Source organism: Drosophila gunungcola, chromosome 3R (genome assembly GCF_025200985.1).
Source record: "Drosophila gunungcola strain Sukarami chromosome 3R, Dgunungcola_SK_2, whole genome shotgun sequence".
NCBI lineage: Eukaryota > Metazoa > Arthropoda > Insecta > Diptera > Drosophilidae > Drosophila > Drosophila gunungcola.
Window position 1 is genome coordinate 23,769,296 of NC_069139.1, and position 25,110 is coordinate 23,794,405.

At 40.2% G+C, this 25,110-nt stretch overlaps 1 protein-coding gene across 2 annotated transcripts; it reads right to left on the reverse strand.

Annotated features, from left to right (window-relative positions):
• Nucleotides 1–805: 805 nt before the first annotated feature.
• On the reverse strand, nucleotides 806–24,974 carry LOC128255091 (acetylcholinesterase). 2 transcript variants are annotated; one of them, XM_052984606.1, is made up of 9 exons: nucleotides 24,498–24,974; nucleotides 22,698–22,836; nucleotides 21,550–22,095; nucleotides 20,040–20,247; nucleotides 14,720–14,862; nucleotides 13,374–13,523; nucleotides 8,187–8,350; nucleotides 7,912–8,075; nucleotides 806–4,850 (listed from the first exon to the last, which is right to left on the reverse strand). In XM_052984606.1, exons 1-9 carry the CDS (start codon nucleotides 24,821–24,823, stop codon nucleotides 4,741–4,743), a joined length of 1,950 nt encoding a protein of 649 aa, XP_052840566.1. In that variant the 5' UTR covers nucleotides 24,824–24,974; the 3' UTR covers nucleotides 806–4,740. The 2 variants fall into 2 exon arrangements, with proteins under 2 accessions (XP_052840566.1, XP_052840559.1); XM_052984599.1 differs by having other exon boundaries at nucleotides 806–4,856.
• Between the last annotated feature and the right edge of the window lie 136 nt (nucleotides 24,975–25,110).

The following is a 25,110-nucleotide window of genomic DNA, read 5'->3' on the forward strand; positions in this document are numbered from 1 at the left end:
TTTTGCATATGTTATCTCTCATCTGCGTAAGGTCTGCACCTCGGGAAATGTACATTCATTTCGTCTTCCTTGAATTTAAAGTAAGTTCTGCGACAATAATAATTTTAATTTAATCGTTAACAACATTCCGTCATTGACACACAAACAAACATCGTCATATACATTTAATATAATTCTGCTTTAGTTTATGGTGTCTTTTTGCTTACTGTTTTGCTGAACACTAAAACGTCGCCATCAAATGATATATATTCAAATTTGGAACACAAGATGAGGACTTGGAGCTGCCATTGTACTAGCTGTATGTGTATGGGTGTATCCACTGTATCCACTTTTATGAGTCTCGATTTATTAATTTTCGATCTGCTCTTGACTTTTGCTCTTTTGCGAGAACAAAAGTTGTCTTATTTGTTATTTTTAGCTACCTTTTAACTTTATTTGCATTAGTGATGCCCGTCGCGAGTGTTTGTTTGCCATTAAGTAGTTTCATAGCCATTACACATCACTTAAACGGGCATTTGTATGTGTGTTTGAGTGTGTGTGTGGTTGTTGGTGTGGGTTTTTTCATAGGTGTGTGGGTGTGTGTGGGGCTACTACAAATTGCAATATAAGCTAATCCATGTGTGTTCTAAGTGAAAACATATTTTCAAGCAAGGTGTCAAACGAAATTCGAGGAATTCAACGGAAAATGCTTGGCATGATTAAAAGCTAACAGTTATAATTACAGATTTTTTTGCTTATTTTGTTTGTTATACTTTAACCTTTGTTTTATTACCACTAACAAGTAAGAACACATATTTAACCACAATTTGTTTTTGTTTTCCGTTATCTGGCTTGTTTCTGCTTGTATTGTGTTTGCTTGCTGCTTAATTTATACAAATTGCCTACTTAAAAAGTCATAAATCAGAGCCTTACTGCACACCTGCTGCTTTCGAGTGTGTTATTCATAATATATAATTAAACTAAATAAACAATAGGCCATATATTGATATGTATTTGATTTTTATACATAAAAGACTATGTATTTTATTTACTAAACTTCGTCTCTGCCTTTTAACTCTAATTGTGAGAATTGTTGTAATGTCAAATGCATATCTGTGCCTGGATTCTTCAGTTTTTATCGTATTATATATTTATATTTCATCAGATTCAGATTTAGATTCTGTTTGTGTGAGTGTGTACTTTGTATTGTATTCTATTGTATAGCAATCAACATATTTATTACATTGTACAGAGAGTTTTGTCTACCACCTAGATTTCGATTTTATTATCAGATGTCGTAGCTGATACAATTTTTAACTTGTCTTTAATACACAATAAACAAAAACATGAACTATGTTTTTTTTGCGTTTCGGTTTTATTTTTGCTTTAACCGTCTAAGGATTCTGCTCATGTATTTTCTATTCCTACGATTCGTCCTTCTATGAAGTGTGTGTGTGTGTGTGAGTGTTCGTGGGGGTATGCGCGCGTGTGTGTGTGACCAGCATGCTTTCATTATTATCATAGATTAGAATATGAGTGTTTCCGTTTCCGGTTCCGTTTCGATTCGTTTATATATAAATTCTTTTACAACTGGCAGACTACTACAGCAAAAGCACACTGAGATGTGTTGGTGTGTGAGAGTGGGTGCGTGGGTGCGTGGGTGCGTGTATGTGGTTGTCCTATCGTATAAATATATAAATATATTTTATTAAAGATGACCTGGAAGAACCGCAACGAAAGCCATAACCTGTACAAATCATACGAGTAGCGATTAGTGCACCTTCACCAAAAAATGAGACGACGAAGTGTCCATGTCCATGTCCATGTATAAAAATTTAGATCTATAAGCATAACACTTGGAATTTGTCTTTCATTCGTTTGCTCCTTTTGCTTCTAAGGCGAAATATTATATTGTCAATTCTTTGGCTTGAGCCGAAAACCATGCAAAATGACAAAAAATATTCCTAATTTCGGGTGAGACGAAAAAAAGGTAGAAAAATGCATATAAATGGTAACAACGTAGTCGTAGAATGAGTACCTTTCACTTTTCACTTTTCACTTCTCTTGTATTTTGTTTTTGAAGGCAGAAGGCATAATACACGGTAAACACATGTATTTTCATTTTGATATTCATTAACTCTATGCTCTCTGTGAGTGGACGCACAGTTAATACTGCCCAATGCTGACCTCTGACCCCCTGCTCCCACCTGACCTTGGAGGCCGGCCAGGTGGGCGTGGCCGTGGCCGTAGCACAGGCAGCACTCGCTCGGGCCCACTCCTCTCTACAGAATTACAGGATTAACTATCAAGTCTAGTCTTGGAATCGGTTACTTTTTGTATATATAGTACCTAGATTTAATTACTTTTTGGTTTCGGTTAAGAGGCGAACGTGGTGCAATCATAGGGATAGGGGATAGGGATTAAAGCTAGTTATCTTGGAGTTCGTCTCACACTTTTTCGTGTCCACAGTTTTAGACAATGGCTTAGTACAAAATTTTAAAGTTATTCATCATTTGTTAATATCTCCATTTTACGCAATTTCGGTTTTTGTTTTGTTTTCATTTCGCTTCTTGCATGGTATAAAAATATAAATGTTCCACATATACTTAAAAAATCCTTTTGTTTAAGTTATTATTTCGCATCATGCTGTGTTATTATTTGTTTCGTTATGTTAGTTTCTTGTTTGTCCCTTTAAGAAGTATTTAAAGTAATGCATAACTTAGGAATGCCTTGTGGATCTGCTGCTTCCGATGCGCTTCCCTCCTCTCGCTTTTCGCTCAGTTGTAGAATTACTCGTTAATCGCGGTGCAATTGTCGTATAACTATGGGGAGATATCTAAGTGAGTGGCTTGCTATCGTTGCTTGCATTGGTGTAGAGTATCAGATGTGTAGTATCAGACATAACGATCAGATATACAGTGTCCTAAGTGCATTCGTCACCTGGCTAGAGGGTCACATAAATTTTCCTAGATGCTACAGTTGAAAGCGAACATCGCTCAGTAGGCCTCGACCACAGTTCATACCTAATACAATACAATAATCGTTTATTTATTTGGGATTCGCTTGGTTTTTGGTTTTTTGTATTAAGTTTTTGGTTTTAGGTTTTTTTGTTTTTGTTTTTGTTTTTGTTTATTGGTTGGTTTTAAAACTTTCAAATGTTAGCAAACAGTTAATGTTGTTGTTGTTCTTCATAAGTCTAATACTTGTTGAATCTATGTATTATCAGATAGTGTGTGGTATTATAATAATTGTTGATAAAAATAACTTAATTAATATCAGTGTGGCTTACCTTAGTAAATTTCGAAAGGTTTTCGATTTCCATAGTTAATACATATTGATATGCCTTTAATACGATTACAGAGTACGGTTACGATTACAGATTACAATTACGATTACTTATTAGCTCTCATTTAGTCTGCGACACACACTGAACTCTAGGGTTGACAATGATCTTTCATTTTCTGGATTTACGTTTTGAACAATATTTATTTATAGATATAGACATACCAAGTACATATACGTTACTCATTATACAATACGTTTTGTGTTAATCATTGATCCAATTTCGCTATGTGTATAAAATTTCTAATTACCATTATTCAGTATTAAATCATTTCATTTTTCCTCCGTCCAAGCTCTCACTAAGCCAATTTGTAAAACGTTTAGTACAAATACAATAATATACTGATATGTTTTGCATTATAAATATCGTCTGCGCCCCGAACTATGCTTAAATCTCATTTTTCGATCGATTCTTTAGTACAATTTATCAATTTGCTTCGCTTTGTTCGCTTCGAAAAAATTTGTTTTGGGTAAGTGCTTGACTTGGGGCTATATCCATTTCTTTTCCTTTTGTCCCTCCTAATAAACCAACGCCAATTTTTGTACAATACAATTGTTGATTTTGCGTAAATTTCCATTTTGGTTTTCTCATAAGAATCTTGTGTGGTTACAAATTTCGTGTGTGGTTGGTTTTTTCTTGGGAATGTAAATCGAAATCAAACGAACCCTCAACCTAAGCATGAAACCAATGCAATTTGGCCAAATATCGTTAGGCGACAAGGACTTTTTCGAACTGAATGCAAAAATTGTGCCATTAAATGCGCTCGAAGATCGCTCAATAATGTGGGCGTGTCAAAAAGTGTCTGTCATCTGAGCGAGTTTTCCGTTCGGTAAACGTATATCTGTAAACTTTGTTTCTTTTTTGGCTGCCCCCTGAAGGCATGACAAACATTTTTAGTTCTATTTGCATTAATATTTATCAAAAATTTCGCCCGCCCTTTGGCTACATTCTCTCAAATGAAGCAATTTAGCGTTGTGCTACACAAAACAATTTGGTTTGGGCCTGGCCTATGGCGCGTGGCTTGTGGCTTCTGGCTTCTGGCTTGTGGCTTGTGGCAACAGTGGTCTCTGGAGTCGGAAGTCCGGCGCAAGATCCTTCGAAGGACGCTGATCGACCCCCTGACTGCCTGGGGCGTGCGTAGAGCTCTAAGTTCAATTTACAAATGTTCAGCAATTGCCATCGACTTGCTCAAACCGATCCTACTATATTCCGTAAACAAATCTCCTGCTGCTCCTACACAAATGTCTGCGCCTACAAAAAATTTGGTTTCCTTCCGTTTGCTAATTTTATTAATATACGTGTTCTAACTTTAAGTGTGTGTTTGGGTGTGGGTACGGGTGTGGCTGTGGTGTGGTGTGGCGTGGATGTGGTGTGTGTTCCAGTGTGTGTTTGTGGATTCTGCCAGCCGAGGTTTTCTTTTAGAAAACCCCCTTGGTTCGCAATGCGGCGCAGATGTAGATCAGAGCAGCGATTCCCAGAAGCTGCAGTCTGGGGGTTATGGAAGCACTTCCCGAATCGCCATCGCAGCCTGTTCCTATGAATGAAGAAAGAGAAAGGAGTTTTTATTCAGGCAAACATATCGGAGAGGTCATTAATGATTGTCTATGAATGTGGGCGATTCCATTAACTTCTATCCTTCTCTACTAATTGCCATATTCTCTGATCTACTGCTCTGTCATCATATAAGCCAAAAAATGATACAAATTTATTGGGTACACTTAAAAATATGAAAAGCAGGCTTTTGGGTTTTCGGTGCGAGTTTCGGTGCATTGGTAACGAAAGAAAGAATTTCACGCGAACTTACCTTGGACCGCAAAGAGTCCCTCAGAACGGCCTGCTTTGCATTGTCGTATCATAATTTTTTACATTTATGCAAACATCGCCAGTTCATTCGAAAGTTGTTTGGCCACAACAAAAAACCAGACAAGATACAAACTTCAAATGGCCCGGCCGGCGATCAAATTTCAACACGCCAAACCAGGCCCACAGACCCGGCAAAGTACAGGGATAACTTGCTCAACGACTTATCATTTATAATCCCCTCATGTGAAGTGCAAGTGTGCAAAGTGTGCAAAGTGACTGAAAATCAAGCGTGGCAATAAAACAAAGCGAAGCAAATCAATTTCGAAATCAATCTTCGGCTAGAGCTGGGCCATAAATCGCCTTTATAATATCCGAATTGTTCATATTTCTTGAGCCACGCTGTCGCGTGCATTTAATTTTTGCTAATTTGAATTTAAAAGGCTGACCAAACCATAGATTATACGCTCAGATAATGAAGAAATAAATTGGCACAGCCGCAACCAAAACCAAAAACCACATACAAATTAAACGCGGCGAACATTTGAAACACGTGTCGCTAAAAGCTAAACGAAACGATGCGATGCGATACGAAACGAAGCGAAGCGAACCTAAAGAGAAAAGGCCATACAAATGCAAAAGATATTGTATCTACAGACGGTCTTTAATCCGTATCCCAACGCGTGCGCCTGAGTTATGACACGGCAATCATTTATTTATCGCGGCCGGTGACATTTCTCGACTTCGGCGGTGCCAGCGTGTCTGGTAGAAACAGCAGGACGACCGTCGACCGTCGACCGTCGACCGACGATCGACGACCAGTTCCAGTTCCCCTTGTATAAGAGACTCACAAACTAGATCTTGGGTGAAATTTTAAATGGCCATTAAGGCAAATGGGAAGCATTGTTGGCAAGCGCGCGGTTGGCCATAAAGAATAAACCGCTACATATACAAATGCAAATTAATTAATTTGCCAAAAACCCGTTTCGATGGGGCGAGGGGGGATAGATCTTCGGGTGCTAAGTGTGGCAACTTTTACCGCAGCCAGATCAAAAGTAAAGCTAAATCTGGATCGGGAGCTTGTCATATATATGTATCCTAAGGCCGGCAAATGATCGATTGGCCAGATATCTGCATTAGGAGGCTGCACCACCCGCTCTCCCCAAGTCCCCAGTTCGTTTCCCCCAGCCGCATTTGCATACCCGATCGATCGGCTTTATGTAAAACCAAAATTAGCCCCTTAAACCAACACGGCTAATTAGCATAAATTAAGTTTTTATTAATTTGTGAGACAGTAATTTTCTTTTGTGCCACTCATCGACCGGTGGTGCTCTGGTGGTTGCGGTGCCAGACTTGGTGGCGCGGTGCTCTGCGATGGTGATGGCGATGGTGATCTTTCACCCAAAACCCATAAACTTGTCCACTCGCCTTAATGGCACTACGACTTTTACAATTTAAGTGCAAACGTATAAAGCCGCGACGCCCACCGACTCACAAGTTAAACTACATATAAAACTAGAGACATTCGGCTTTTACGGGGCTCGTCATTGATCATTGTCAGGGCCAGGCTTATGGCACATATGCACATTTACATTTCTTTCTCGGTCAGTCGTCCGATCTGGCTCGCAGCTCATTTCCCTGATTGATGCGCACATTTTGAAAAGCTGACAGGGCCATAAATAAAAAACGTCGACCCATAAATGAAATAAATAAAAAAGCATAACTATAAAATCTTTCACCGAAACAGTCGCGTCATACCCTCTGACTCATGAATGCCACTAATTGAAAATGAAGAAGCCAAAAGGGCTTTAACTGTATGGCACACTACAATAAATAAAATCTACAATTTGTCAATTTTCAAATATACGTAATATTGTCTTTACTACAACAAAACATATTTATAAGTAGACTACGGATTCTATGCAAACCCGTATTATTGACAATCGATTCTAAGCAAACACATATTGGAATGACATTTTTTCCCCAAAATCATAAAAAATCTAGGCTCAAATCTAATTGTAATGAACGAATAAAATTTGTGTTTGTCCAAAGCCCTGTTTTTGGTATCAGCAACATAAATAACAAATTAAGTTTTAGAGTGGCAAGCAAATAAACACCGGTTTATGTTTTTAAAAAAAATTTTAGGATTTCACCATAACGAAAGTCAGATTTTTCTAATAATTTTTAATATTAAGTAAATATTTTAAATGCAACAACAATGTTTTCAGTAAGCTGAAAATATTGTTTTCTCCTGTCATACAAATTTGAGTAAATACATGTTTTGTTCACCTATATCGGTTATATTTTTTTTTCAGTGCCACTTTAAGTCATCATCAATCATTTGAGCTGTAATTTTTAAGCTTATCGATTTTTTGACACTTGCTCTTTGTCCAGAGATCGACGAAAGAAAGTATTGACGCTTCTATCGTTGTTATCAGCATTATACATTATCCGAGTGAGTAATCCACTTTAGAGGCAAATGTTTCGCTTGACCAGCTTGAACCCAGACTCAGAGGAGACCGAATCCCAGCTCGTCTTGAGGTGTGGTTTGGATGATGCCGACAGCCATTAGCAGACTTAATGCCACTTTTTACGATATATCGTAGCGAATACGAAATTTATGTTAATTGTATGCCAAACTTACACACAAACGAAAACGGCACATCGCAACGGACAAAAAAAAGAACACAGAAAGAGCAACACAATGGCGAACAAAACCTCCAACGATGACTGTACTTTCATTCACTTTTTTGAAACACTTTTATAGTTCTGTCATCACCATCACTCACCTGCCCAACTCCTGACTTTCGGCAAGTAATCGTTCCAGAAGGAGCACCTGGCCGCCAACGGACCTCTGGCCAACTTTTCGATCTTGTCGTCCGTGCTGAAAATGTAGTAGACGGGATCCTCCTTCGAGAAGTTCGGCCACTCCTCGCCATCTTGAGCGGGATTTCTGGAAGTGGTAAAGGCAGTGGATGAAGCTTTCGTTATGGCAAATGGGTGGGCCACTCGGCTAGGGCCAATAGAAAAGCTCGAGGTGAAAAGCTCGGCCCACAAAACTCACCCTGTCTTGGCGAACTCGATGACCGCACTCAGCATACGCTTGCCCAGCTCACGCTCCACAGGTCGATACTGCAGGGAGTTGTTCAGCGGCTGGCCAAAGAAGTACTCAATCTCATCGCCGTGCAGCACGCCCATCCATTCGCCCCACAACGAGGTGCTCGTGCGCTGCAAAAACCAAAAAAAATGCCAAGGAAAGGCCGTGAAAATGGGGCCGTTGAAAAAAGGAGAACAGTGCCGCGACGCTGTCGTAAACTCAGTCCAGAAATTATGCAGATAAACATCTACCCTTTTTATTTATTTATTTGATTTTGCTCGCTGGCTGGCTGGCTGGCTGACTGACTGACTGGCGCTCCCTGCAAATTGTAAATATTGTCGCAGCATGCCGCGCACTGGAGCGGCAAAGAAAAAACGAATGAATAAATAAGTAAACGCCTGGTCGACTGCCAGTTCAGAGTTCAGCATTCAGCATCCGGCATACAGCATACAGCTTTCGGCCCGAAACTCTGTCGCCCTTGACAGGCAGCGGCATTAAATGCTCTCGTGTGGCGCCGTTTTCACGTATCTCACAGCAGCTTGCACTGCAACTGCATCTGGGGACGCGCAATTGCAGGACAGGCTGTTACCATTGGTACGTGCATGCGCGACCACACTGCGTATACGTCACGCTATGCGATGGACCAAGTCCGCCGTGAAGATAAATTTAAGAACATGATAGCCAAATGTGCAGGTACTTTTTAAATTTAAGCTTTAGTTACACATTTTCTTTTGCTGTCAATGAAACTGGCTAAAAGGTAAATTAACTAGTAAAGCAGACTTTATAATGTTTAAATATTTAAATGTTAAGAATCTCAACATCAGTTTGAAAGCAGAAATACCAAAATTCCCAAAAATCGAAAAATTGTTTAAAGACGTAAGACTTAAGCCTAGCTATTTAAAAAAATGTTCTAATTACATAGAAAAAATAGTAAACGGTAGCTATATACATTTTAAGATAATGTTTTTAAAGAATATAATATTTTTAGCTTTCAATAAAAGTTAATTAAATTAAAATGTAAGAGACATTACTCTGTTGGACTTTTTTGACGCGTTAAACTATCTTAAAAATCAGGTTTTCCTTATATGTTGTTGTTTTTCTAAGGCATGTAAACAGCTAAGATTTTAAGAAGTGCAAAAGCCAACTCAAGCCTGACCATATTTGAAGCATACTTTAGGGCTTTAATTAAAGTTACTAGCAGGCCGCACTCTTTGTTGCCATCTGATGATTTACATCCGAAATGCTAATTAGACAATCACCTTGTAAAATTCAATTTAACAATTTTCAAATATTTCCAATGACAAATAACGACAGTGCTTTTTGTGATCTTTATTGACGAAAATTTAGTAAATATTTTTTGGCAACATTATATTAAACTGCTTGTTAGTTGTCATATATCTGGCAATAAAACGTTCTAGTCTTTTCTTTAACTGAGAACATAAGTAGTTGAAACAGAAACTAAGACTTGTCCATACTCAAAGCATACTTTCTGGCTTTTATTAAAGTTACTCTTTGTTGCCATCTGATCTGTTCAGGCTTTAACTAAAGTTACTTGCAGGCCGCACTCTTTGTAGCCATTTACATTCCCTGACAGTGCCAGCCACTCCATCCGAAATGCTAATTAGACAAGCCGCTTGTAAAATGCAATCTCATGCAAAGCGAAAAACCAAAGCCTGCCAAAGCATTGGCGATCCTGCTGACCATTAGGCCCGGCCAGGAGCTGAAAGCAGAGGGCTAACCACTTAACCATTCAACTTTAGGTGGCCGCAGTCGGGCTCTGCTTGAGCTGCACCTTGACAGGCTGGCAGGCAAGTGCCAGGTCGCATAATGAATAGTGTCCGGGATATGCCAAGGGTAATGCTGCTAATGCGGGCTTCTGCTTCTCGGCTCCTTCTGCTCCTGCCAAGTCGTTGGGAATTTATGCGACTTGGCCGTTGGCTGTCGGGACACACGTCCCCTATACGAGTCCATGTACACTCACATAACATAAAAGTCTTGCTGTCCAGTCCTTACGCCTTTTCGTGCAAATAATGAAAAATTGTACGCAGCCGGAGCTGGGCACCAAACTTTTTGATTTAAGCGCAAAATTGCAAACATAGCAGAGAAACTTGGACGCGGAGGTCATAATGAGAAACGGCATGGTCGAGTCGAGAGGAGAAGTGGTAGTAGTAGTAGTGGTGTAGTGGACTTCTGCTACAGTGGAGTAGAGTACAGTGGAGTGCGGCCAAAGCGAAAATTGAGATGAAGGGGAGGGGAGCAGTTGAGCAAGAGGAGCAGTTGAGAAGGAAAACTTATTTAAGTGCCAGGCACGTTGCACGCTGCAGTAGTCAACGGCGAATGGCGAATGGAGAAATGAAACAGAAACAAGACCCGGAAAAGGGGAGGGCGGGAAAGCGGTGGAAAATGGGGGAAAATGGAGGAAAGCTGGTCAGTCAAGCATGTGGCCAGTGGCCATTGGGGCACGGCCCCGCCCCCTTGGTCACCGGCCAAGCAGATAGACAATCTGGCAGGCACTTTAGCAGCTGGCGACCCCATTTGCCATGCTTCGTCGCCCCATCGCGGCCCCGTTTATGGGCAAAGTGAGTTACGAGTTCTGCTGCTGCAACTTGACGGCTGTAATTAAAACTAATTTCATTTGCTTTCATTTCCATTTCGGGGTCGCCAGTCAGCCAGAGTGCCAGCGCCTCTGCTGGGCCATTGGATTATTAACGGGCGATTTGCTATAAACAATGCAGTCCAACTGGCGCCCCGCACGCACTCAGTTTGCAGATTGTGCAATCACCTGGAAGGAGCGATGACTCGGCGGGATAACAGTTTAATTATCGGTGCAAACTGTCGCAAGCATTGAGTATATATCAAAAGTGGAGAGCATATTGTGCACCATACTGTGCAGTGATTTTGTAAGCTATTTAAAAGAAGTAACAGCGCTGTGCATCTTGGTTTAACGCTGCGTATGGGTAATATTGATCTAACTACTGCTGTGATTTTTTTCAGCCAAATTACCACTTATCATCGGTCAATATCGACTACAATTCGTAGCTATAAGTATATGTGTGTTCAAGGAATCGAAGCCGGCGAACGAAAATCAATATATTATACAGAGGCCACACTGCGTATACGCATTGTAGCTACGTATTTGTTAATCATTAGGCCGATCCAATTGGGCCTGCAACCAGGCGATATCAATCGTCGGCAGCAGGCACCGCAGCCAAAGTCGTTTAAACAAATAACTGACTGAAATTATGCCCCACACGTGCAGGGCATGCGGGCCGTGACCTCGTAAATTGAAGTTTCATTAGTCGACTTAGCTTCCCTGCTCCGGCCCTTTCTTTCAGGTCGTGATCCAGTAACGATTGCCGGTCCTGTTCCCACACAGCAAAGTAGTTGTGTAGTTGTTGTGTCTGCCAGCAGAAAACCTTCTTATGCGAGTGCGTGTGCGTATAGTTTAATTGGCGCCCAACGTGGGGCTTTTGTGTGTGCCAGTATGTGTCTGTACGAGGGCTCTTCACTCGCTGGTGGGCGTGTGTTGCGTGAAACTTTTGGTTACCATAATTATGGCGGCCAAGGTTGCCTGCCCTGCCAGCTGAACAACAGCAAGAACAACTGCGACAACGACAACTACCACGACAACAGCGACCCTTGCCCCCGATAGGTGTGACATTATGAAGTCCAATTAAATGGATTGCACGCATTCAGACTGGCTCTCTTCAACAAATTGCTTGATTAATTGAAAAATACACACGGACTGGCCGGACACGCTAAGCAAAATTGCACATGGCAAGGGACTTCATCCGCTGACAGTGATTTTTCAATCATCACAATCAAAACAAATACAGTAATTACGCGGAAAATACACAAGTGGCCTGAGTCAAGACTGATCGCAGAAGGTTGACAAACTAATTGGCTAATGAAATCGTTTCTTTGGGCACTTACTCATCGCCGGTAAAGGACTACTAGACGTCATTTACCACTGTAAAGTAACCATGAAACGAAATCATGAAATCTATAACAGAATATGAAATAAACAATAAAGCCATAACAAATTGCAAGCATCAAACCTTAGTTATTTTAAAGGATCAAGGAAAACATTTGTTGTCAATTTCCATCTCAACTTTAACCTTCACAGATGCATGTTCATAAACTTTTCATTACCCGAATAATTATAGACTACGAAATAACACTGGCTTGTCTGCATGTTCGAGCTATTCTTGACTAAAAGCAATCAAAGGTCTGCTCCTGACCTCATTCTGGTAAAAAAAAAGTTCACTTTCTGTGCTTCAGATTAACCGCAAGCTCTGCCTTCAGGAGTCTCAACCCCTCAACCCCGGCGCCACTCATCAGACTTTGGAAACGCCCCGCCATCATTCAGACATTAATAATTAAAGTTCACACAGTCGCGTTGACATTTGACGCTGCCGTAGCTGCTTGTGCTTGAGATGAAGCCAGAGTTCAGTACATTTAGAGAAATACTCCTTCTTGAATGGTTTATATTGAAAATTATTCTTTTGCAATATAAAACTGTTACGTTCTCATATTATTAAAGTTTTAATATTGATGAGCAAGCACAAGTAGTATTCCTTAATGCCAATGTGCTTACAATAGAAAACAATAAAAATGAAAAGCATTAGACCTCGATTTATAAAAAAAAAACACTGTTTTATAAAAAGTGAGTCAAAATTGAATGGGTCGCAGTTATCCACTAAAATACTCTTTTCTAAAGCTAAAGCTTTTAAGATCTCGTACTTAATGTTCATGTTGTTTACGACTTTGTAGTATTATAATCGCATAAAAAAACGTGCGTATATGCATTGATTGTGTAAAAAAAAATGTTTTTTTTAGAATAAAGCTTTGTTTTAGTTAAGTTTGAGCATCACTCTGCCAGTGTCGGATACCTGCGACAGAGCTGGATTGTGCCTGCCATTAGCCTTGTGTGCAATTTTAATGACACGCAAATTGCAGTTGCCTGCTTTGCAGTGGCTTCAGCCTGGTTTTTGCGCCGTTGCGCCACTTGCACCCCATTTGACCGCATTACGATTGGACGCACGCGCTTCAACGCCATCTTACGTGTCAGAGCCTGAGAAATATTTAATAGCCGCCAGCTCGGGCAGTCCTGTCGCGACCGGCTACAGTGGACACCCCCGCTGTGGTACTCACGTGTGTGAAGTAGTAGTAGTGCACGGAGGCGCCTCGCTCAGCCAGAGCCTGGGCATAATCATTGGTGGGGCAGGTGAAGAAGTGATCGCCCACGGCGCGTCCGATTTGCTGCTGGTTCTGATAGCCCGGATTACCCTCCCAGCTGGTGTACTGAAAAAGAAGAGAGAGAATTACTTTAGGCCATGCGGATGTTAAAAAAAAAGTCCCTGAAATCCGATTAATTTAAAAATGGTATATGCGTTGATCATCAAAAAGACAAAAAATCAAAAATCTTCTAGGAACAATAACTGACGTAAAAAAATTATAAATGGTAAGTTTTTAAATAATGCACAGACCACACAGCCAGTGAAAAACCCCATAGTAAAATTTAAAATTAAAATACTTCAAAGTAACATTGTTTTTCAAAATATAAACTTACTTAAAATAAACTAATAACATGATAATGTATACTTAATTAGTTTATACAAAATACAAATTGTAGATTTCAAAAATTTTTTTAAATTTAAAACTAAATTTTTTTAAAAATAATTTAAGCACAACACCCATCGGTGATAAAACAGTACCGAAAAAATGTAATTCAAAGTGAATATATTTGAAATTATCATGACTTTTCTCTGCGTGCATGACCCGAATAAAGAAACGAAACGCGGTGATTGCTCTAAAGGTTAAAACATATAAAATAAGTGTAGGTGTTGACTTAAATTAGGTTGCAAAAACATCAAATACAAAGTTACTCCCAACTTCACAAGAATGCAGTCCCCACTCAATCATAAAATAAAGTTATCTGTCAGTTTAGCCAATTTCCGTTCGACTAGTTCATGGGTTTTGGTTCGTTGAATATCTCCTGGACCAGCTAATGCCCGGATTCTGTCATGGCTCAACTGTCAAATACATATCCACTGCTGACGCAGAACGCCGCAAAATGAAATTTCCCGGCGACAGAACAGAGTAAATGAATAAAGCCACTAAATGCAATTCAATCAGCCAGTCGTCGCCGTTGACGTCGCATTTAACGTGTTTAGAACATGCAGCGAATCTGCTGACGACACGGCGTAGTTGCACGTTTCACTAAAGTACTTTAAGAAATTCAGACGATGCACTTGTAAAAAATTATTACAATTTTGAAATTAATTTTTTTAGCTAAATATATTCATAAAAGAAAGAAAAAACTTTCAAAAACAAAACAAACTTTAAAATCTAACTAAGCTAGACATCTTAATGGATAAAAATGTAGCTCAAATAAATATAGAATATGTTGTCAGTGTATCTGTCAAATGCATTCGCAGATGCACCACATATCGTGGCGGTTTTTGTCCGATCAATGCAAATGCGTAGTGGAAAGTTACCTGGAAAATGATGGCCTCGCGTTCCGCCTGCGTTGCCTTGCCGAAAATGTTGTTCATAATTTCCAGATATTTGTCTCTTGGCAGGGCCGTGGCATCGTCCTTATCGAAGTAATCGATGAAATCGTACAGCAAGAAGTAAGTGCCTGTAAAATAGGAAGGGGAAAATGCTTTAACCCGTGCGAGGCGAGGTCATGTCATAACAATGCTGCGTGAGCGGAGACGCGAAGTGGGATGTTGGCCAATCTGGGAAAACAATTACCACTACAGGCTGCGCTTCAAGATGCCGACTCACAATGGAGGGGCCGTGCCAAGGACACCGCGCTCAGGATTAACCCAAGTCCTTAGTTCCAACAGCAACATCAGCATCAACAGCAACAGCAACAGCAGTCGCAGCAGCAACACCAACAGCAGCAACAGCAATCATAACCGTTTCAGAAACCGAGGAGAAGTAAGTGAAAGAGTGCATGAAACAAGTCGGCACTATACACTAACGTCGACCATTAAATACCTGGCTCTATTGGACGCAGATACAGAATTTAAAGCTATTATTCACGAACAGCATTTAATTTATTGTTAATCTTTAAGTACGAAACCTAAATAAATTGTTTAAGTCAACTTATAGTATTAGAAAAAGGTTCAAATTCGGCACGCTGAGATAAAAATGCCTGTGTAGGCAAAATATGAGAACATTTAAAAAGTGTATTTATTTAGTCGAATGCTTATTTATTTTTCATCACAAACGGTGCGATCGTCACGACTTTTTTACCTCGTTAAGATGTATTATTGTTTGATAACATCTTTAGCTGAAGATCTCAAAGGCTTGGATAATATATTGCGGTACTAAAAAAAGTATAGGCCTCACAACAAACAATAAACCCTTGTACTCTGATAATACAGGGTACAACAGAGATGACGACCGAACAAAGCGGCTCGTCGTTGCCTTTTATTAACTTAATTTTTATGGCACTTATTGTTGGCCCAGTTGTTGTTCTCGGGCTTTTGTCTTTGTCGCACACTTCAAATACGGGCCACACTAACGAACCATAATTGCTGCCTATGAGCGACGACAGCAGCAACACGACCACAACAGCAACACCAACAGCAACAGCACAGCAGCAACACCAGCAACACCAGCAGCACCAACACTTACAGCAGCAACATCAGGACATACAGTCGAGTATCTGTGTTTGTGTTGGCCGAAGGCACGTGCAACCCATTCCCAATTTATCTTGCTGGCCCACTGTGTTTATGTTTGCTTCGATTCCATTAAGGTCAAAACCTTATGCAAAGCCAAGCACGAGGAGCTTTGACTTGAATAGCAAACAATCTTGAAAGAGCTGCCTGAAACTGTCCCTTACTAAAGTCGATAAGTATTTGCCGGGAAAAGGGGAGAGTCAAGAAACATATTTACATTGAGACTTGGATCGTTTGGTCCTAACAATGCCATTTAACACTCTATGGAACTTAGAGGTCAACCAAACCAAGCTTTGCTATAGTTGTACATGCAAAGTTAAACTTTTGTCAACTTGTTCTTCAAGACTTTCTTAATAAGGAAGCAACAATTGTCACATATCAATAAGCACAGCAATGGCAACGCTTTGGACTTCTGTAAATTTAAGGTTTTGTAGAGTTATACAACTATGTTAATATTTTCAACTACATGCCGAAACGACCTTGCGCTTTTCAACTAATACTGGATGTCGGGCATACGCTTTTAATTAAATTGCCAACAACACACTCACTCTGTGGCCACAAATTTCTCTGATTTTTTTGCGGGAAATCTCACTCCCTCACATACACAAGGGCGAAATGTAAATACGGTTTTAATGAGTGTATAATTGAGTTAGCAGCAGCAACAACAACGCCCGGCTGGAGGCGGAATTCAGGAATCAGACCTACAACGACGGAGCCAGCGATAAGTTGGCCGTCTCGGAACGCGAAGCAATTAACGAGTAAACAAGCTGTCTTACACACACACAGGCAAAAGAGGCACAACCACTCACACTCACACACACCCGGGTACCCAAACATAGTCAGGACGAGAAGCATGCAATCGTAAGTCAGAAAAAGGAGCTGCCACCAAAAATGAATTATTTAAGCACCGAAAAGTTGGCGCCTTCACTTCATTGCATACTTTTCGGCTGCACTTCAAAGATTCTCAGCCCACAGAAAATTCTTAACTCTTTTTAAAACCCTTAAAACAGTTCATTCAATTTATATTTGAGTGAATAGGTAATAAAATTATAGGTTCTCTAGCCTTCTGTTGACAGTCAATAATAACTTATTTAAACTTAAGTATACAAGTAAAACTCTTAAATTGAAATATTTTGTTGTTATTTTTGCTATGTTTTTAAAAAAGCTGACTGAACAAAGCTTGGCTTTTGAAGAATGTTTCAGTTTTGCATTTTATATATATAAAAGTCCCAAAACAGAATGCAGGGCATTTTAACTAGCCAAATGCTTTATTGAGGACAACACGTAAAAATGCAAATAAATACAAATACATATACATATATTTATATAATATGTTGGTATATAGAATGTGAAGGGACAAAGGGCGACTGAATTGTCAAAAACAAACAACAAACAGAAAAGGATGCTTTTATGTGAGCGGCTCATCGTAAGGTATTTGAATTTGTATTCGTATTGTTGCAAATGCTAGATGACCTTGAACTCACAAACACAAACACAAGCATACCCATACAAACACACACGCACACACGCTCAGCTGAGTAACGGTACTTTTGTACCCATGGAAAATGGTGGCAGTTGCCTGGCGGCCATGCACGCACACCTTTTTGGCCAAGAGAAAATAGAAAAGAGAACGGTAAACGGTAAACGGAAAACGGAGAGCGCGCTGGAGAGAGCCAGGAGCCGAGAGAAAGCGGAAAGCAGCAGCTGTGAGCAATGAGTGAAAGTGAGCAGAAAAGCACACGTGTCTGCTGGCTTATTCTGCTCCTGGCAAGACAGCCGCAACAACAGCAACAGCAACAGCAACTGAAACGGCAACAGCAGCAACATTTATCGCCCAACAGCAACAAGAAAATCGAAAGGAAAGAAAGGACAGCCAGAGCCAAAGCACGAACTGGCACAAAAGCCCCGAGAATCTTCTTCAATCTGTTATACGAAAAACACAACCCACGAAAAGGACCACCCACCCGAAACACCCAGCGACATCCTGTGGCGGCGGCTCGCGAAATAATAAGAAAAGAAAAACGCAAACGGAAAATTTGTTACAAGTGCGCCACTTACACGGCCTGGCACGGAAAAGCTGGCAAACACAATGCACACAAAGAGTTACGCACCAGATTAAGAAGAATAACAGCCAGTCTAAGACATAAAATATAAAGGAAAAATTATCGGAGAATCAACAGCAGCATTTTGCAGAATGAAAAGTTCCCAGAAACCTAAAATAGAAATTGTCTGATGTCTAATTTTAAATTTTAATTATTATTGCCAGTTTGGAAAACATGACCGCATGTGTTTATTTTTTGGCAATAAACATTTTAAACATAGCATCTACTCAAAATAAATATCGAACAAAGCATAAGCAGTTCTCAAAAAACTAAAAAAATATTATAGAACTAATAGCTTTTTATTTGTTATGCAATTACGAAATCAAGATACAACAATATCAAAAGTATCATAATTTGACAATTATTCTCTGTTAGTGATAAATAATGTTGATTCTTTTAAATGCACACATTTATTTTGTTGATGTTGCCTAATTAAATAAAGTTCAATTAAATCTAGTCAATAACTTCGTCTATAAAATTAATTGAAACCAATCATGTTGAAATTTATGAGAAGTTTTTATAGTGATTTATAGCCGCTGTCTGTAATAGGTAAAATATTTTTCCTTGCCGGCCTGGGTAATAAAAAATAATTACAGCCTAACTTTAACTCAACTTCGAGCGGTAATAGTTTGTAGCCCCCTGTTTAATAAAGGCCGCCCCTCTCCTGCCACCAACCCCTTCTTGCCATTTGCTATTGCTGCGGCACGTGTGGCACTCACGCGTCCCGTTCCGCCCATCAAGTTGAGGGCTCGCTTTTTGCTTTCGCTTTTCCACCCACCGCCCCCCGCTGTCACCTGAGCGAAATATATTTAAATAATTTATGATGCCGTCCCGCACAGCTGAGCGCCATATCTGAGTGCGTGTGTGTCTGTGTGTGTATGTGTGTGTCTGAGTGTGGGTACGGAAGTTTTCCTTTTTTTCCTGGGGTCACCGCAATTTGCGTGGGCGAGTCTGGCAACTTTCGGCGGCTTTTTGTGTTTTTCTGTATTTTGACTCCGGCAGTTCCGGTGCGTTGACACATGCCACACACTCGGATTTTTAAGCTCGCACTTTATGTGTGTAGCTGGGAAAAAAGAAAAGATAACAAGGCAAAGTCCAAAAGGAGATTTTTTTTCAACCTAACAAAGAGATAATTTATCCTGTACAATCTTTTAAGCCTTTTATCTTTTCTTGTTTAAAGAACTATAAATACATCCATTTAGTTGTTAAATAAATAATAATATTTCGTGAAAAATTAAAAATGTTTAGCATTATCTCAACTGACATTCCACTTACACTTGCCGCATTTGAAATTTTAAGTTCACGAAACTCTTAATTTGTGTGTGCAGCCAAGAGGGGAACAAAAACCAGAACAAAAAAGCCAAAGCCGAAAAAGCCAACAATACAGGACATTAGACAAAGTGCAGTTTGCGACAGCCCAACCAGAACTAAGCCGAGCACAATGTAACCCGCAGAACCACTACCAGCCCCCGAAACCCAAGACCAACTAAACCCCTCGATTCGCCGCTCAGTGTCATGCAATAAACCATAAAAATTAAGCACTCGAGCCAACCGAAAGTACCGAATGCATTACGAGTGCTCGAAATGGGCAGAGGAAAGGACATTTTTGAAAAGCAGCCAGGCTAGGCCATCTCACTAACTCCACCACCACCACCACCACCCATGAAACGACAAGAATAAAATGCATTTTGTCTGCCAGCCAGGCCACAACAAAAAGTGTATATAAATACATGTATAGTTGCAGAAAAGTAATAAAATCTCAAATGGATGTAGAGCTCCGAGCTGCAGTGTAAAAGTTTTTAGGGCGCGGAGGCAGGAAGCTGGGCTAAAAAGCTTGGCAAACAACATTGGCAATGGGTAGTACTTTGTTTTGGATAAAGTTTAGCGCTGTCGTCAGCCGCGGAGGATGAAGAGGATGACGAGGATACAACAATGGAGGCAAGGACGACCCAGAAAAAGGATGCTCGCGATGAAGTCACCGGCGGGAGGAAATTTCTACGGCTCCTTAGGCCCAGCACACTCACCCTCGTCCCTGACATTTCCCATCAGGATGTCGTAGTCCTTCAGATCCGCCGTCTTCATCAGCGTCATGGGATCGGCCGGCAGGAAGGCTCCATCGATGGTGGGCGCCGAGGGGAAGCTGAGTATGCCCGAGTAGGAGTTCCACTGCTGCACCGATATGGTCTTGGCGTCCACCGACCGCATGCAGCTCATCACGTGAGCGGGATTGGTCTGGAATCGGGAGAATCGTTAATCACTCAGGTTCTGTTTAGCAATTCCTTGAATTTTTATGTTATTAGCCTTTAGTAAGAGTTTTAACTTTAAAATAACCTGCCTTTAAGACATTTTATTCTTTTGGGCTTTACTTTTGTATTATGAAAGCATCTTTTCTAAGAAAATGTTTTTATACCCTTGCAGAGGGTATTATAATTTCAGTCAGAAGTTTGCAACGCAGTGAAGGAGACGTTTCCGACCCTATAAAGTATATATATTCTTGATCAGCATCACTAGTAGAGTCGATCTAGCCATGTCCGTCTGTCCGTCTGTCCGTCTGTCCGTCCGTTTATATGCAAACTAGTCTCTCAGTTTTAAAGCTATCTGCATGAAACTTTCCCAAAAGTTGTCTTTCTATTGCAGGTAGTATATAAGTCGGAACGAGCCGGATCGGACGACTATAGCATATAGCTCCCATAGGAACAATCGGAAAAATAAATGAAAAAAAATTATAACTTTTCTGTTTTTTATTTTTTGTTTAGTTCTTCGACATTTAGTAATGGTTAAATATTTCCGATTTACGGATTAATTTCATCAAAGTCGGACGACTATATCATATAGCTCTCATAGGAACAATCGGAAAAATAAATGAAAAAAATTATAACTTTTCTGTTTTTTAATTTTTTGTTTAGTTCTTCGACATATAGCAATGGTTAAATATTTCAGAATTATGGTTTAAATTTTATCAAAATCGGACGTCTATATCATATAGCTTCCTTAGAAATAATAAAATATATAAAATAACTATCAAATAATTGAGCTGCAAATCATCATAGCTTCAATGTTTTTAAACATATACGAAAGTAAATCATAATTTTAATGTTTTCAAAAATGTTTAATTCTTGCAATAGCTGCAAGGGTATATGAACTTCGGCTTGCCGAAGTTTGCTTTCTTTCTTGTTTAATATGCTTTTACAAAATAGTTTAAAAAAACTCTTTAAAATAAAACAGCTTAAATACATTTTTTACTAATTCCTTTTAAAACCTTTTGCCTTTTTTTTTTTTGTTTTTGCTCCGCCTAATAAACTTTGAACTTTAAAGCTTAGTTTTCTCCGTTAAAATTACATGAAGTGTATTTTTAAGAAACAATAATGTTATATTTTCCCACCTTTAGGGTCAGAATTCAAGATACCTAAAATAGCTTCCAAAACAAAAAACTTCATTTCGAAATTTTGACATTCAAAACATTTTGTAATTGGGAAAGATTTTGTAAACTAAAGTACTTTATTTAATTTATTACATTTCCCGCACCCCACTCACCTTCAGCATGGAGGCGTTGCAGTTGCAGTCGTTGATCAGCGCCTTGCCGATCTCCACGGCCTTCTCGGAGGTCATGTGGCTCCAGGGGGCGTTCATGGTGCCCGACTGCATCATGCCCCTCTTGACCAGGCCCCTGGTCACCGGCGACATGAGCTGCGCGTTCACCGAACTGGACCCCGCCGACTCCCCGAAGAGGGTCATCCACTCCGGATTTCCGCCGAAGGCATGGGCGTTGTCCTTCAGCCAGCGAATGGCCAGAGCCTGGTCCCACAGGCCCACATTTCCGGGCGCCTCCTCCGCGAAATCCGACGGCATCTCCGGTGCCAAGTGCAGGAACCCAAAGGCACCCACGCGATATTGGAAGGAGGCCACTATCACATTGCCCACGGCGGCCATGATGTCCGCATTGTAGATGTCCAAGGTGGCCGATCCGGTCATGAATCCGCCGCCGTAAATCCAGATCAGAATGGGCAGGCCATTGGTAGTGTTCTGAGGATTGCCGTTGTGGATCAAGTGGTCCGTGTCCGCCTGTTTGCCATTGGCGTGCTTTGGAAATAAAGAGAAAAAATAAGTCAGCCTTCAGTTATTTAATAACCAAATTCGTTTCTATTTAGACTAAATATGATTTTAAACAACGTGGTTGGATACAAAACAATAATTTGCTTCTTAGCTATCCAACACAATGCAAATCAATGATATGAAAAACCTACTTCAAAAATATTTTAAGTCAAACTTATTTCTTTAAAACATGGTATTCAAAATTTAAAAAACAACCTTAAACTTTGCAATAGTATTGCACAAAATTTGCTAATATTAAAAAATGTGTTAATTATATATATATATATCTATATAGATATAAATATCTATATATATATATATATATATAGATATTTATATATCAGTAATATTTATTTATTTATTTTGAAAACTTAAAGTTCTTATATTGCTTACAAAGAATAATGTGGTATTTTAATTTCGGTTTAACGTTATTTTAATTTATTAGGCCAAACATAACCTTTTGTGAATATGTTTTCCAACAAATTATTGTTTATATTACAATCCAATCTTTAATTTAAAAGTATTGGGTGTTAAAATGAATGTTTTAGCACAAAATTTTGTTATTCAAGACACTAGTGCCCCACACTTACCTCACCCCCATTGGCTCCCCGCCCATGGCGGAGGCGAGCCTTTGCCGGTGCCCAGACGTTGATGTAGAGGCAGTCCTCGGACACATTGGTATTTGGGTTCCAGATCTCCTCGCCGGAGAAGCCAGGGAAGTACTCGTAACTGGGTGCCGGAAAAGAAAGGAGAAGAGAGTTCTTGATTAGCTGGTGACCCATATGCAAATCAAAGGCCGTTTGTCCCCCATCCGCAATTCGGTCATGCCAATTACGAAGAACTAACCAGCTGTGTTATTTATTTTCATTCGGTCTCTCTTCCGTTTTGCCAGCTTTGCTCTTACCCTGAACTGCCCCGCAAATACTGAAACACACACACCTCGCACTCCCCCACAATTTGACATAGTTTTTCCGCTTTATAAATGTTGAATCGCTCGAATCGATATCCCTACGCATTCGTACAAAGCTCAGCATTTGTCTGCCCGTCTCTATAGATATACCTTTTTCTATATGCCGGTGGATGTATGTGTATGTGAGTGCTTAGGTGTGCTTGGCTTCGTGTCCATTAAAATTAACTTTGCCGTTTCGCATAAAAGTAATTTATCACAGACAGAGAGAAGAGGCGATTTCTGTTTCCTACGCCAGCTGCCATTCGCCTTTATCACTATATTTTTCTAATTTCCTTTTGGCTCACACACTTTGATGACTTTCCTTTTGGGGTGCGGAAAAACTTTGGTTCTCTATTTCAAGAGCAAAATTAAAGGAAAGCAAATGAGTTTGATTTAATGAATGGGGAAAAAAAATGTATTTTTTCTAGTGTCTATTAAATATTTAGTGCCCTACTACAATATGTATATATATATATATATATATATATACTATATTATATATACTAACTCACCTATTTTTATAAGGAAATATTAAAGCATATAAAGATATTTGCCGAGAAATGGTAGGGCTTGAAAATTGATTTGGTTCAGGACTTAAGGAATTAAATATATTAAATATTTAATTTTCGTTAGTCGAATGTTTGCGAACAATATATTGCCGTACCACAAACATTGAAAGGTAAATACAGTGCGATTGCAATTGGCAAAGCCAACACACTGAGTAAAGTTTCGAATTGGCTTTTCTGTTCTCCGTTTTGACCGGCTTTTTGCATGCGTCATGACGTCACTGGCAACAGTTAGGTCAACAGCAAGCTGCCGCTGCAGCCGGGCTGCGATTTTTTATTTCTAGGTCAAATGCAAAAGTTGAGCGTACCAAAATATCCGCTAAAGATGAGAAATTGTTTTTAAAAGATAAAATTGTGGTGTTTTAAAAATTTATTATTTGTCTTTTTGTGTTAGATAACTGAAAGTATTATTTACTTAACTGCAAATATTGCAGCCAAATGTTTAAATAATTTTTTAAAAATATATTTTTAAAATGCCGTAAAGATAACAAATCGGTCAGGGAAACCAAATGAGTATGATTAAACATATGGAAAAGAAAAACTTAATAAATTATTATCGACCTTTTCCTTGTGCATGTTGTAATTAAATCAAAACAAAAAGGTTTCCTATTAAAAAATTCAAAATACAATTCCTATTTATTTAATTTCTCCCCCACAATAAAATTACGTATACGCACCAAAGCGAGTATTATAAAAGTACATGAAATTACAGCTATATAAAAATAACTATAGAGCTATGTTTAACTTGGCCTTTTTTTCTATAATAATTGACAGAAATTTGCTATAAATAACCATCTCCTTCATCAGAATGTTGTTAAAATCCACATTAGTCCTCCCATTTAGTCAGATTTCTTAAAAGCCCCCAGTTTACTTACCGCTCTTGGACGCAGGTGGCGGACAACCGTGTGGCGTCGAGGACGCCGTGCCAGGGCTCCGCCGGCACCGGTTTGCGGAAGCGCAGGTCCTCGACGGGCGGCTTGGCGTAGGGGATGCCCGTGTAGACGTGCACCTCCCTGCCCTGCACCGTCACCGAGCGGCCGCGGACGGGTCCGGAGGAGGTCTGTACCACCAGGCGGTCGATGACGCCGCAGACGCCGGACAGGTGCAGCGATAGCACCAGGACCAGGGGGAAGGGCAGCGAGAGGGGCAGGGGCAGGGGCAAGGACATGGGCAGGAGGCTGCTCTGCCGTACGGAGGCCATGACGCGGATGCGCAGGGCGGCGATGGGTGGCGATGGCGGTGGCGATAGGCGGTGTCCTACTTTGGCCTGACGTCACTGACACTGACCACTGTCTCTGGTGGCGATTCGCGATTTCTGCACGCTGGGTAACTCGGTTCGGAGCTGGTGTTCCTGGCGGATTCGGGATGCCTGCCCGGCGCTGCAAGCCGCATCCACAACTTATTATCCGGTAGAGTTCGCCTCTGCTGCTGCTGCCACAATTGCCACTTGAAGCTGCCGCCCGTGTGTTGCACTACACATTCTCCCGC